Source organism: Leptopilina heterotoma, unplaced genomic scaffold (assembly GCF_015476425.1).
Source record: "Leptopilina heterotoma isolate Lh14 unplaced genomic scaffold, ASM1547642v1 Lhet_11, whole genome shotgun sequence".
Taxonomy (NCBI): Eukaryota; Metazoa; Arthropoda; class Insecta; order Hymenoptera; family Figitidae; genus Leptopilina; species Leptopilina heterotoma.
The window spans coordinates 270,452-281,997 of record NW_025110829.1 but is presented as its reverse complement, the minus strand read 5'-3'; the positions used below and the strand labels follow the sequence as shown (position 1 = coordinate 281,997).

General features: G+C 25.7%; 1 protein-coding gene across 3 annotated transcripts in view; it reads right to left on the bottom strand.

The window, feature by feature from the left end:
• Nucleotides 1-2,254: 2,254 nt before the first annotated feature.
• Nucleotides 2,255-11,546, bottom strand: part of LOC122503915 (RNA-binding protein 24-B-like) — a 44,431-nt gene continuing 35,139 nt past the window's right edge. For 2 of the 3 annotated variants that reach the window (XM_043614688.1, XM_043614695.1), the window contains 2 exons: nt 8,706-9,085; nt 2,255-2,797 (listed from right to left, as the gene is read on the bottom strand). In XM_043614688.1, the coding sequence (XP_043470623.1) occupies nt 2,646-2,797; nt 8,706-9,085 (532 nt within the window). In that variant the 3' untranslated portion in view covers nt 2,255-2,645. The remainder of the gene's footprint in view (nt 2,798-8,705; nt 9,086-11,546) is intronic. The other variant, XM_043614702.1, reaches the window with a different exon arrangement.

Sequence of the window (11,546 nt, the reverse complement as noted above, 5' to 3'; positions counted from 1 at the left end):
CAATGTCGCAGACGAAATATCAACCAATAAACGTTGTTTGTCAGAGAACTAAATCGTAACCAAATTTGGATGTATTTTCATTCATCTTAAAGAAGAATTTAATTTGAAATGTAAAAAATGCTTTATTGTAATTTTTTTTCTGCACTTTTCTTCTAAAATAAATTATTAAGGCATGTATAAATTATTATTATTATTAGGCAAAATTAAATAAATGAACACCACATATTTCTCTTAGAGACAATATATTTTGCTTCTGTTTTAATTAAACTAATGTCGAACGACAATATTGATAGTATTGTAGTTAACAGACAATATAGGTATATATTACAGTCGTTAATTCTAAGCACTTAGGATGTCAATGACTTCTGCAGTCATTAACGCTTAGCATATATTTTTTTTCTAAATTTCATTGATTTTTTTTTAAGTACATATTTACCTATGCAGTAGCAATACTATATAATAATTCTAGTTGTAATTGAAAGTGATATTGAGTCATATCAAAACAGTAATAACTATCATCAAGTTGATAAAATAATAATAATAATAATAATAATAATAATATATATAATATAATAATAATTATAATAATAATAATAATAATAATTACAATAATTATAATAATAATAATAATAATAATAATAATAATAATAATAATAATAATTATAATTATAATAATTATAATAATAATGATAATAATTATAACAATAAGAACTATAATAGCTATTATAATAATAGTAATTATAATAATTATTATGACAATAATAATTATAATTATTATAATGATTTTAATAATAATAATGGCAATAAAGTAATAATATAATAATTAGGTAATTACTATTTGCTCCTAATAACTGTATTATATTACTAATCGTCCTATTACATAATAATAATATCCGAAACTACGTACTTTCTCGCGAGACTTTGATTTTTCTTTCTTTTGCTACTTTATTATTTATACATTTCGATGATTCGACGTCTCTCTTCATCGATGTCTACTAAGCCATCTAATTTTGTAAAATCATCGATTTCTAAAGTCTCCAAGGCCTCTAATTTTAAGACTAGTTGACCTCAAAACGCGATTTCTTGATAATTGACTCTCGCTCTTCATCTCTCATACAATTTTTTTTTTTTATAAACTTGTTCACTCATCCACTTTTCTCTCTGCGTTTCATACAACAAACGTGACACTGACTAGTTTTCTAACCGATACCAAGAGCGCTTTTCTAAGGCACTTGTTTTTTTTTCCTCCAAAATTAGAAATGGACCTATTTAGTTTCAATTTCATTTTTTTTGTGTTAAAAAAAGTTCTTTTTCTTTTGTTTACAAGGCCTCAAAATTAAGACACTTTTACGATGACAATTCTCGTAAGGCAACTTCGGTTAGAGTTTTTTTTTTTTAACAATTATTTAACTCACTAATTTCGTTGATCTTCGAACGACGATGTTTTATTTTGCTTAATTATTTATAGTCATTGTTTATTTTATAATATTACAAAAAGAAAAAAAAGTTCGTCGTCATTTGGACAAAAACTTTGAAATCAGTCGAAGGAGAAAGTAATTTTTCTTTTTTTTTTTTGGAAAGTTTTCTATAAAATAATTAAATTTTGGGAAGAAATGAGAATAAATCGTCAATTCTTTTTTTTTTGATGATTCCTTCCTTATGGGGGGAGAAAAAATCAGGGAAGTTAAAAAGTGTTTTCTTTAAAAAAAAAAGAGACAAATCAGTTTTTTTAACGATATTTAGAAAAATATTTTATGAAGAAATTATGGAGAGACAATCGTGTCGTTTTAAAAAAGAATAATACAAAATAAGAGGAAACTTGTGGAGTTTCGACAAGTGATATTATAGAAGAATAGTGGATACAAAAGACCCTTATTATTTATGCTCCTTTCTTCTAATTCTCTATTTTCTATTTTTTTATGTCTATTTTACAGTTCGATCATATTTCTTCGATTTTTTATCAAAATCGAGGAAAAGGATCTTTATTTATAAATAGTATAACATTAATATCTACTTCTCTTTGGAGGCGTTTGCGCCATTTTTTTTTTAGCTCCTAAGGGAAGATTAGGGAAGCTAGAGAGTTGAGAAACGTACGTTGAATATTGTGAAAGAGCAATAAATTTTTTAGCAAGAATATAAATATCAAGTTTTAAAAAATAAAAACTTGTTTATATATATATTTTTCTCTTCTCTAAACAATGGCAATTAAAGTCAACAATTTTTTTCTTCAGAAATGAACAATAAAATTTTCAGCCTCTTGGATATTTTTATTTTAAAGAAGCTTAATATTTTTTTTGTGAAGTAAAAAAAAATACTTCGATTATAAAAAAAATGTTATTAACAAAGTTATTCTTTAACAAATTTTTTTTAACTTTATGTCATATTCTTTTAGTTGTCAAATTTGTCATTGTTCCTTGATTTAATTGCTCAATAGAGAAATAGAGGGAATATTGTTTTCTAGTTGAAAATAAAGGACGAACAAATTTATAGGAATTACAAAAAAAAGACATGAAATTTTTTTTTTAAACAAATTCTCTAGTAGAAAGATGTTCGATATTCTAAATATATAAATTACGATTTTTTTTTTTTTTTTGAGATTCATCGATTATTTTTCGCAATTATCGAGAAATAAAATTTGAGCTTTCCTATTGAAGCCTTGCTTCCTGAGGAGTCGTTTGATATGGCAAACCAGGAAATGCTGCTCCTGCTGTCGCTGCAGCTGGTAATCCAGTCGCTCCCGGTAAAGTTGCGTACGTGTACGGCGTCACATAACTTGCCGCCGCTGCTGCTGCATTTGCTGCAAAAAAAAAAAAAATTATTAATTTTTTTATTTATTTGAATTTCAAAAAAAAAAAAATTCATATCAAGAGCAAAAGAAATTTTCAAATACTTCTAATATACCGGTTGGAATGTAAAATTTCTTAAAAATTGGAAAACTACTTGAAAATTTGAAAATTCTACAACATGGAGTTAAAAGATTTGAAAATTTCCATTATTTTTTTTTTATTTGTGAAAAAAATCAGGCAACGAGCGCAAGCGATGCTCAATCGTTGCAGATTACCGTTGGTCATTTTAACCCACCACCACCACCACAGACAGCTCACAGCATTTAAATGTGTATATGTCGATCGCATAATAGATATGATAGGAACGTAAACATGCAAGATTGCGTTTTGAATTTTTTTTTCTCCCCATTTTTTTTACTCCTTTTTACCTATTTTCTACTTCTTCTATTATTCATTCTCGTTCATTGATTTTAATTTCCTTTTATAAACCGAGACAAATATAGTTTTGCATTTTAATAATTTATAACATTCCTCTATTGAATAGTGCACTTTATTGTTTTCTTTTTTATCTCGATTTATTAATGTTAATAATTATCAATTGCATAACAAGTATTCTTTTTAATTTGAAATAAAAATAGTTTAATAAGCGAGAGAAACATAGGAGAAATATAAAATTGGTAGCGACCCTGATGACCAAAGCAAAAAAAAATTAGTAGTGGCAAAAAATACCTTACAAAAAATTAACTTTATTAAAAAAAATTATAATAGTAAAAAAAAAAATAAATTAGTTGAAAAAAGTACCAAATTTTTGTAAATTCAACCCTATATTTTAAATATTTATATTTTCTATAAAAAATGATTTTAAAAAAATATTCATTTTATCGTCAATTTTCCACATTTAAGCAGATTTTTGAAATACGATGATTTGCAAAAGCAATAGTGAAAAAAAATATTTAGCTAGTCTAATGTGCAAATTTTGATACGAAAGAATATTAAAATTTACATTTAAGAAAGAAAGCGTCAATCAAAAAAATATAGAAAAAAAAATTATTCCAGAAAAAAAAATTAAATAAATATGACTAATTTTGCAAATTAAAAAAAATTCCTTTTTCTCTTTATAAAGCAAAAATTTTTCTAAGACTTAAAAAAAACTTTTCTATTATCTAGAAATTTAATGTTTATAAAGTAGGTCGACAATTTTTTTCGCAAAAGTTTCTTTTTTGGAAAAAAAATCTTTTTTCGATATTATAAATATTATTACAGTTGAAAAAAAAATTTATTTCTCGACCTACTCTATTTTTTCTTCCATCCAAAAGTACATATGTTTCATAAAATTTTACAATTGAAGATAAAAAAAATTATGTTAATTTTTATTTTTAAGGATGTCAATATAGATATTTTTAGACTGAAGGATGGAAGTATAATTTTGCAGTAAAAAAATTTATTTTAAAATTAAAAATATGCGACGTATATAGTTGCGATAGAATTTTAAGAAATTTATATTCTAATTTTTAGAATACTATTCCAATTTTAAGAATACTATTCGACTTCAAAAAAATACTATTTAACTTTTCAAATAATATTCCAATATTAATAACACTCTCCCATTTTTAAGAACACTATTCTGATTCTAGGAATACTATTTTAATTGTAAAAGTACATTTGCAATTTTAAAAATACTAATCCGTTTTTAGGAATACTATTCTAATTTTTAGAATACCATTCTAAATTTCAGAATATCATTCCATTTTTAAGAATACTATTCGAATTTTTAGAATACTATTCCTTTTTTAAGAATGTACTGTTCAAATTTTTAGAATACCATATTATTTTTAAGAATACTATTCTAATTTAAAGAATACTATTCCACTTTTAAAAATACCATTCGACTTTTTATAATACTCATACACTTTTAGGAATACTATTCTAATTACAGGAATACTATTTGAATTGTAAAAGTACTTTTCCAATTTTAAAATACTTTTCAATTTTTAAGAATACTATTCTAATTTTAAGAATGCTATTACACTTTTAAAAATACTATTTGAATTTTAGGAATACTATTCTATTAAGAATATTTTTCAATTTCTTAAAATATGTTATACATTCTAATAAAAAAATATTCTAAATTTAACAACAAATATTCTTGATTCAAGAATAAATGCATTTAATTGATTTTATAATATATGCCCTACTTCATCGAGAATTATATAAAAACCAATTTTTTACAATCGAAAAATAACATTAAAAGGGAAAATTGTATAAAAGTTAAAATATTTCTTTTTGAAATATTTCGTAAAGATCTGTTTGAAATTCTGAATAAATACTAAAACCAAAAAGATTATGTTAATTTTTTTACATCTGTTATAGATATTCAAGAAAAATTGAATTATAAATTTATGTAATTTTTTTTTGTTCAACCAAATTTCACACCTGTGAACTTTATAATAAAAACATGTGTGTTTGTAAATTTTAATAAATAATTTCCATTCTACATAAAATTATGATTAAAAAAAGTCCCAAGAAATTAATTGAAAAAAAAGATGTTTCAATATATTTGATGATATATTTTAGAATTAAATGTTCTAGTTCTGCTTTTCTTGAATATTTCAGACAATAATTAACGTAAGCAATGAATTTTGGTAGTTTTTCTTTATTTTCAAAATAAATTAAATCAAATATTTTCTTCAGTGAAAAAAAGAATAAATAAAAAATTTTTTTCCAATGAAAAAATATTATTTGTATCATCTTCATAGTTTTAAGGAGAATTATTTACGTCAGTGATTCACAATAATTCATTTTGACTCTTTAATTTTAGAAATTTAATTATAAGTCAGTTATGAGTTACCAAGAGTCAGTCAAGACTCTTATAGTCACTTTAGGGTCTTTTTTATTCATGATTTATTTTCAAAATTTACTCATCCATTTTTTTAGAGTCATCAAGAGTCAGAAAAGTGTTGTATTCAGTCTCATTTGAGTTATTTTGACTCAATTTCAGTCACCAATTGTAAGACAAGAGTTACATTTAGTCGATTTGGGGATACTTTGACTCATGATTTCTCAAAATTTACTTAGAAGCAATTTTTGAGTCACGAAGAGTCATAAAAATTTTGCATTTTGTCACTTAAGAATAATTTTGACTCATTAGGTATTTTAACTCACTTATGAGCAATTCATGAGTCACTAAGAGTTAGAAAAGAGTTCATAAGTCAGAAAGAGTTAGAAAATTGTTGGATTTTGTCCCTTTAGAGTCAATTTAATTCTTCAGGTTTTGTAACTTTTGTTTGACTCAAGATGACTCATGACTCATTGATCATGAGTCACCAAGAGTCAAACAAGTCTTACATTCAGTCACATTTGAGTCATTTTGACTTTTTAGCTATCTTTTGACTTATAGGCGCGTTATGAGTCATCAATAGTCAGTAAAAAGTTATACTTAGTCACTTTGGCGTCATTTTGACTCATGTTTCTCAAAATTTACTTAAAAGTGATTTTTAAGTCACGAAGAGTCAGAAGAGAGTGATATTTAGTCACTTTGGAGTAATTTTGTCTCTTTAGGTATTTTACCTCACATTTTGCCTCATGAGTGAGTCAAGAGTCATAAGGAGTCAAAAAATTGTTTGAGCTTGTCACTTTAGAGTCAATTTGACACTACATGTGTTGTAACTATTGTCTGACTCTTGGTGTTTCATGGCCATGATTCATGAGACATGAGTCATGAGTCTCAAAAGTAAAAAAAGAGTTACACTCTGTCACATTGGAGTCATTTTGACGCTTCAGGTCTTTTTCTCGCATATAAGTGAGTCATGAGTCAACAATAGTCAGTCAATAGTTACATAGTCATTTAAAATCTTTAAATTTTTTAACTCGCACTTTATGAGTCATTTTGGATTTATTTTGAATTTTAACTCACATTTTGGCTTAAAAGTGAGTCAAGAGTAAAAAAAAATGTTTCATTTAGTCACTTTAGAGTCAATTTGAGTCCTCATTTGTTGTAAATGTTACTTTACTTTTGTTGTCTCAAGACTCATTAGTTATGAGTCATCAAGAATCAGACAGTTACATTCAGTCACTTTGGAGTCATTTTGACTCTTTATGCATTTTTACGTTTCTGATTCTTGAGCCACTAAGAGTCAGAAAAGAGTGACATTCAGTCCCTTTTGAGTCATTTTGACTCTTTAGGTATTTTAACTCACTTATAAGTGATTCACGAGTCATTAAAAGGCAAAAAAGATTTATACAGTCATTTTGATTCATGATTCCTCAAAGTTTACTTATAACTGATTCTTGAGTCACCAAGTGCCAAAAAAGAGTGACATTTAGTGACATTTTATCACTTTTGAGTCATTTTGACTCTTTAGTTACTTTAACTCATTTGAATGTGATACATGAGTCACTAAGAGTCAGAAAAAAGTTACCTTGTCATTTTAGAATCATTTTGAATCTTTAAATATTTGAAATCATATTTTGTCTCAGAGGTGAGTCAAGAGTCATAAAGTGTCAGAAAAGTGTTTAATTTAGTCAATTTCGAGTCAATTCGGCTCTTTAAGTGTTGTAAGACTTGTTTAACTCTTGGTGACTCAGGTCCCATTAGTGATGAGTCATAAAGAGTCATACCAAATTTATTCAAATCAAAGTCAAATAAAATTTAGTCATTTTTGAGTCATTTTGAGTCTTTAGGTATTTTAACTCACTTATAAGTGATTCAGGAGTCAGTAAGTGTCGAAAAAGAGTTACACAGTCATTTTAGAGTCATTTTGATTTATGATTTCTCAAAGTTTACTTATAAGTGATCCTTGAGTCACCAAGTGCCAGAAAAAAGTGTCATTTAGGCACTTTTGAGTCATTTTGACTCTTTGGGTACTTTAACTCATTTGAATGTGATACATGAGTCACTAAGAGTCAGAAAAAAGTTACCTTGTCATTTTAGAATCATTTTGAATCTTTAAATATTTGAAATCATATTTTGTCTCAGAGGTGAGTCAAGAGTCATAAAGTGTCAGAAAAGTGTTTAATTTGGTCAATTTTGAGTCAATTTGTCTCTTCAAGTGTTGTAACACTTGTTTGACTCTTGGTGACTCAGGTCCCATTGGGGATTAGTCATGAAGAGTCAAACCAAATTTATTCAAAACAAAGTCAAATCAAATTTAGTCATCAAAGTTGATTTGATTGAGTCATCTTGACTCTTTTTAGGTTTTAGGTATTTTAACTCACTCATAAGTGATTCATGAGTCAGTAAGAGTCAAAAAAGAGTTATACAGTCATTTTTGAGTCGTTTTAATTAATGATTTTTCAAAGTTTACTTATAAGTGATTCTTAAGTCACCAAGTGCCAGAAAAAAGTGACATTTAGGCACTTTTGAGTCATTTTGACTCTTCAGGTACTTTAACTCATTCATATGTAATACATGAGTCACTAAGAGTTAGAAAAGAATTACCTAGTCATTTTAGATCATTTTGAATCTTTAAATATTTGAAATCATATTTTGTCTCGGAGGTGAGTCAAGAGTCATAAAGAGTCAGAACAGTTTTTAATTTAGTCAATTTTGAGTCAATTTGGCTCTTTAAGTGTTGTAATTCTTGTTTAACTCTTGGTGATTCAGGTCCCATTAGTGATGAGTCATAAAAAATTTATTCAAATCAAAGTCAAATCGAATTTAGTCATTTTTGAGTCATTTTGACTCCTGCGAGTCATACAAGAGTCAAAATTTAGCCCTGAATTACTAGAATGAACACTTTTTTTCAAAAAAAATTTCCAGTCGTGAAAATGTGAAAATTTGGTTTCTACTAATAATTCTCAATGTGCATATATTTTTTTTTTTTTAATTTAGAGTAAAATAAATTTTTTCAATGTAAAATATGTTTTTTTTCTTTAAGTTTTAACGAAAAATCTGCCAATCATTTTCATTAGAATCGCTACCATTGCCACGGAGTATGGTTGGCAGATATTGTGGCAGGAGCACTTTTCCCAAGCGTTGATGTGCCATCAGAGTCTGGTTGGCGTTGCTGTGCTGAGTGTGGTGTAGGTGAGTCAGGTTGATGTCGTTGCACTTGCTCGTAGGATTTTTCAAAGACATACCAGCGGCTGCTGCACTGGTATAAGGATAGGCCTCAGCAAAATTGTACGACGTTCCCGGATAGGTGGCTGCTGCTGCAGCTGCATTTTGATACTCATAAAATTGTGAGGCTGCAGCAACTGCTGCCGCATGACTCAATTGCGTCGCCGGAAGTGGCACTAATCCTCCTGGCGTTGCTGCTGCTGTTAAATACGGCGACTGATACATATATCCAGGTGGAACACTGTAAAAAAAACAATTTTCTTAATCATTTCAATTCATTTTTTTTTTTTTTTACAAAAATTCATTTTAAAATCACTATCAAAATCACAATAGTAATGAAAGTTAAAAATTGTACTATATAATTTTTTTTTACAAAAATTGACTATGAAAAATGTAATAAAAATGTTCTATTTAACTTTCAACACACCTGTGAATTTGATAAGAAGATATTTTGTTACGGATGCTTTCATTGTGTTTATGAGTTTATGAAACTGAGTAAACATAAAACCAAATGGTGTTGAAGCAGAATAATTGAGATTAAACTTTACCTTCGCTTTTAAAACATTCGTCTTGTTGGAATACAAGAAAAAACATTTTAAAAGAAAAAATTAATTTAACAAAAATATATTTCCCAATAACGAAAAAAAATATTCAAAATGATTGGTATTTACATTTAAATTTTTCAAAAATTGCCTAAAACTTCCGTATTTTTTTTTTTTTTTTTTTTGCTAAGTCCCTGAAACTACCAAAAAAACCAAACAAATAAACAGCAAACGAAAGAAAAATTAATCTTGGGACAAAATACGGAAGTTCGAAGCTTTGTTGATGAATAATTAGAAAGTAGAAGAAAATATTCTGTGAGTTCGAAGTAGCAGAGTCTCCCCACTCTCTGCATATTGCGCGCGCATCGCTTTGAAAGAAGGTGATTGATCCTCGCGGTCTTATCAATTGCGCGCGCAACAACCAGAGCGTCACTAATTCGAACTCTCCAAAATTTACAATAAATTGTATTTTTACAATAAAGTTTACAATAAATTGTATTTTTACAACAAAATTTACAATAAATTGTATGTTTACAATAAAATTTACAATAAATTGTATTTTTACAATAAAATTAACAATAAATTGTATTTTTACAATAAAATTCACAAAAAACAATAAAAAAATATATAATAAACAATAAAATAAAAAAATAATTTACAAGAAAATTGTTTTTCATTAATTTTGAATAAATAAAATGATAGTATACAGAAGTAATATAATCTAATAGATTGTAAAGCGTAAGGAAGCATTGGTAAACACTGACAATGCTCTCACGTGAATAAAAATTAGAGGCGACACAAAAACAATCAAAGAAATAGTGTCACCAAAATAAAAAAAAAATTAAAAATTAGAAAGAAACGGCAAACCAACATCAAACGTGTAGGTACTTTATAGTAAAAAAAAAATACTTCTCGGCACACGACACACGATATTATCTAACACCAACGTTAGTACCTAATTGTAAAACGCGATATACTTTATATATACAGTAGGACGCCAATTAAATTTTAAATAATGGAAAATGTTATAAACAATAGATTCCATGATAGGAAAGAGGAAGCCATATTAAATGCATTAGACGCCTTTTCATTCTTTAATAAAATAATTAAATTAATAATTTTTTTCTTATTTTCTCAAAATTTTATGCAAAAATTTTTATTTTTAATCCTAATTTTTATCAAAAATTTTTATTTTTTCAAAATTTTAATTTATATCAAAGTTTTTATTTTTTCAAAATTTTAATTTTTATCAAAGTTTTTATTTTTATCAAAATTTTTAATTTTTATTAATAAATTAGTACTAATTACTGAATTATTGAAATTAGATTAGAAATTAGAAATAGAAGTTAAATCAGATAACTTTTTTAGTAATATTATTAATAATTTCAATGAGTAGATATTGTTTTTCGTTTCGACTTATTTGAGTTTAATTTATTTGGTATAGAAGATGTTAAGGACTAAAGTGTCAATTTTGCATTTAATTAGTTAATGTATTGACTTATTAAATGAAAATTGAGACTGTAGTCCTTTACATCTTATACTGTATAAATTATAAATAATTGTGTTTATTTGTTTTACTTATTATGTATCATCTCATTTATTTTTGTATTTATTCCTTACTTTAGTTCTGTATTAAATTTTTTTTTTATAATTTTTTCCTTTTGTAACAAAATTACCAAAATTTTTGTTTTTTTTTTAATTTTTCTTGCAGTTTCTTTCTTTTGTAACAAAAATAACAAAAATTTTTGGTTTTCAAATTTTTTTTTTGTAATTTTTTCATTTGTAACAAAATTACCAAAAATTTGCAAAAATCTGTCAAATGACTCGGTTTAAAAAAAATACACAAGAACGTTACATTTTAAAAAAATTAAATTTTATTTTAACCTTTTTTGTAATTATATTTTCTTAAACATACTAATTTTTGTGAGATATGATTTTTTATACTAAAAAAATGTATTTCTTTAAGTAATTTTTTTAAATAAAAAAAAAAATTTACTCTTCTTTTTAAGAGGACGGTTTGATTACATTTTTATTTATTTTATTTATTTATTTATTTATTTATTATTTATTTTTACTTATTTTTATTTATTATTTTTATTTATTTATTAGAAACTTATTTAAATTTATTTATCAGAAAATAAAATCATTCAAAAAATTTTT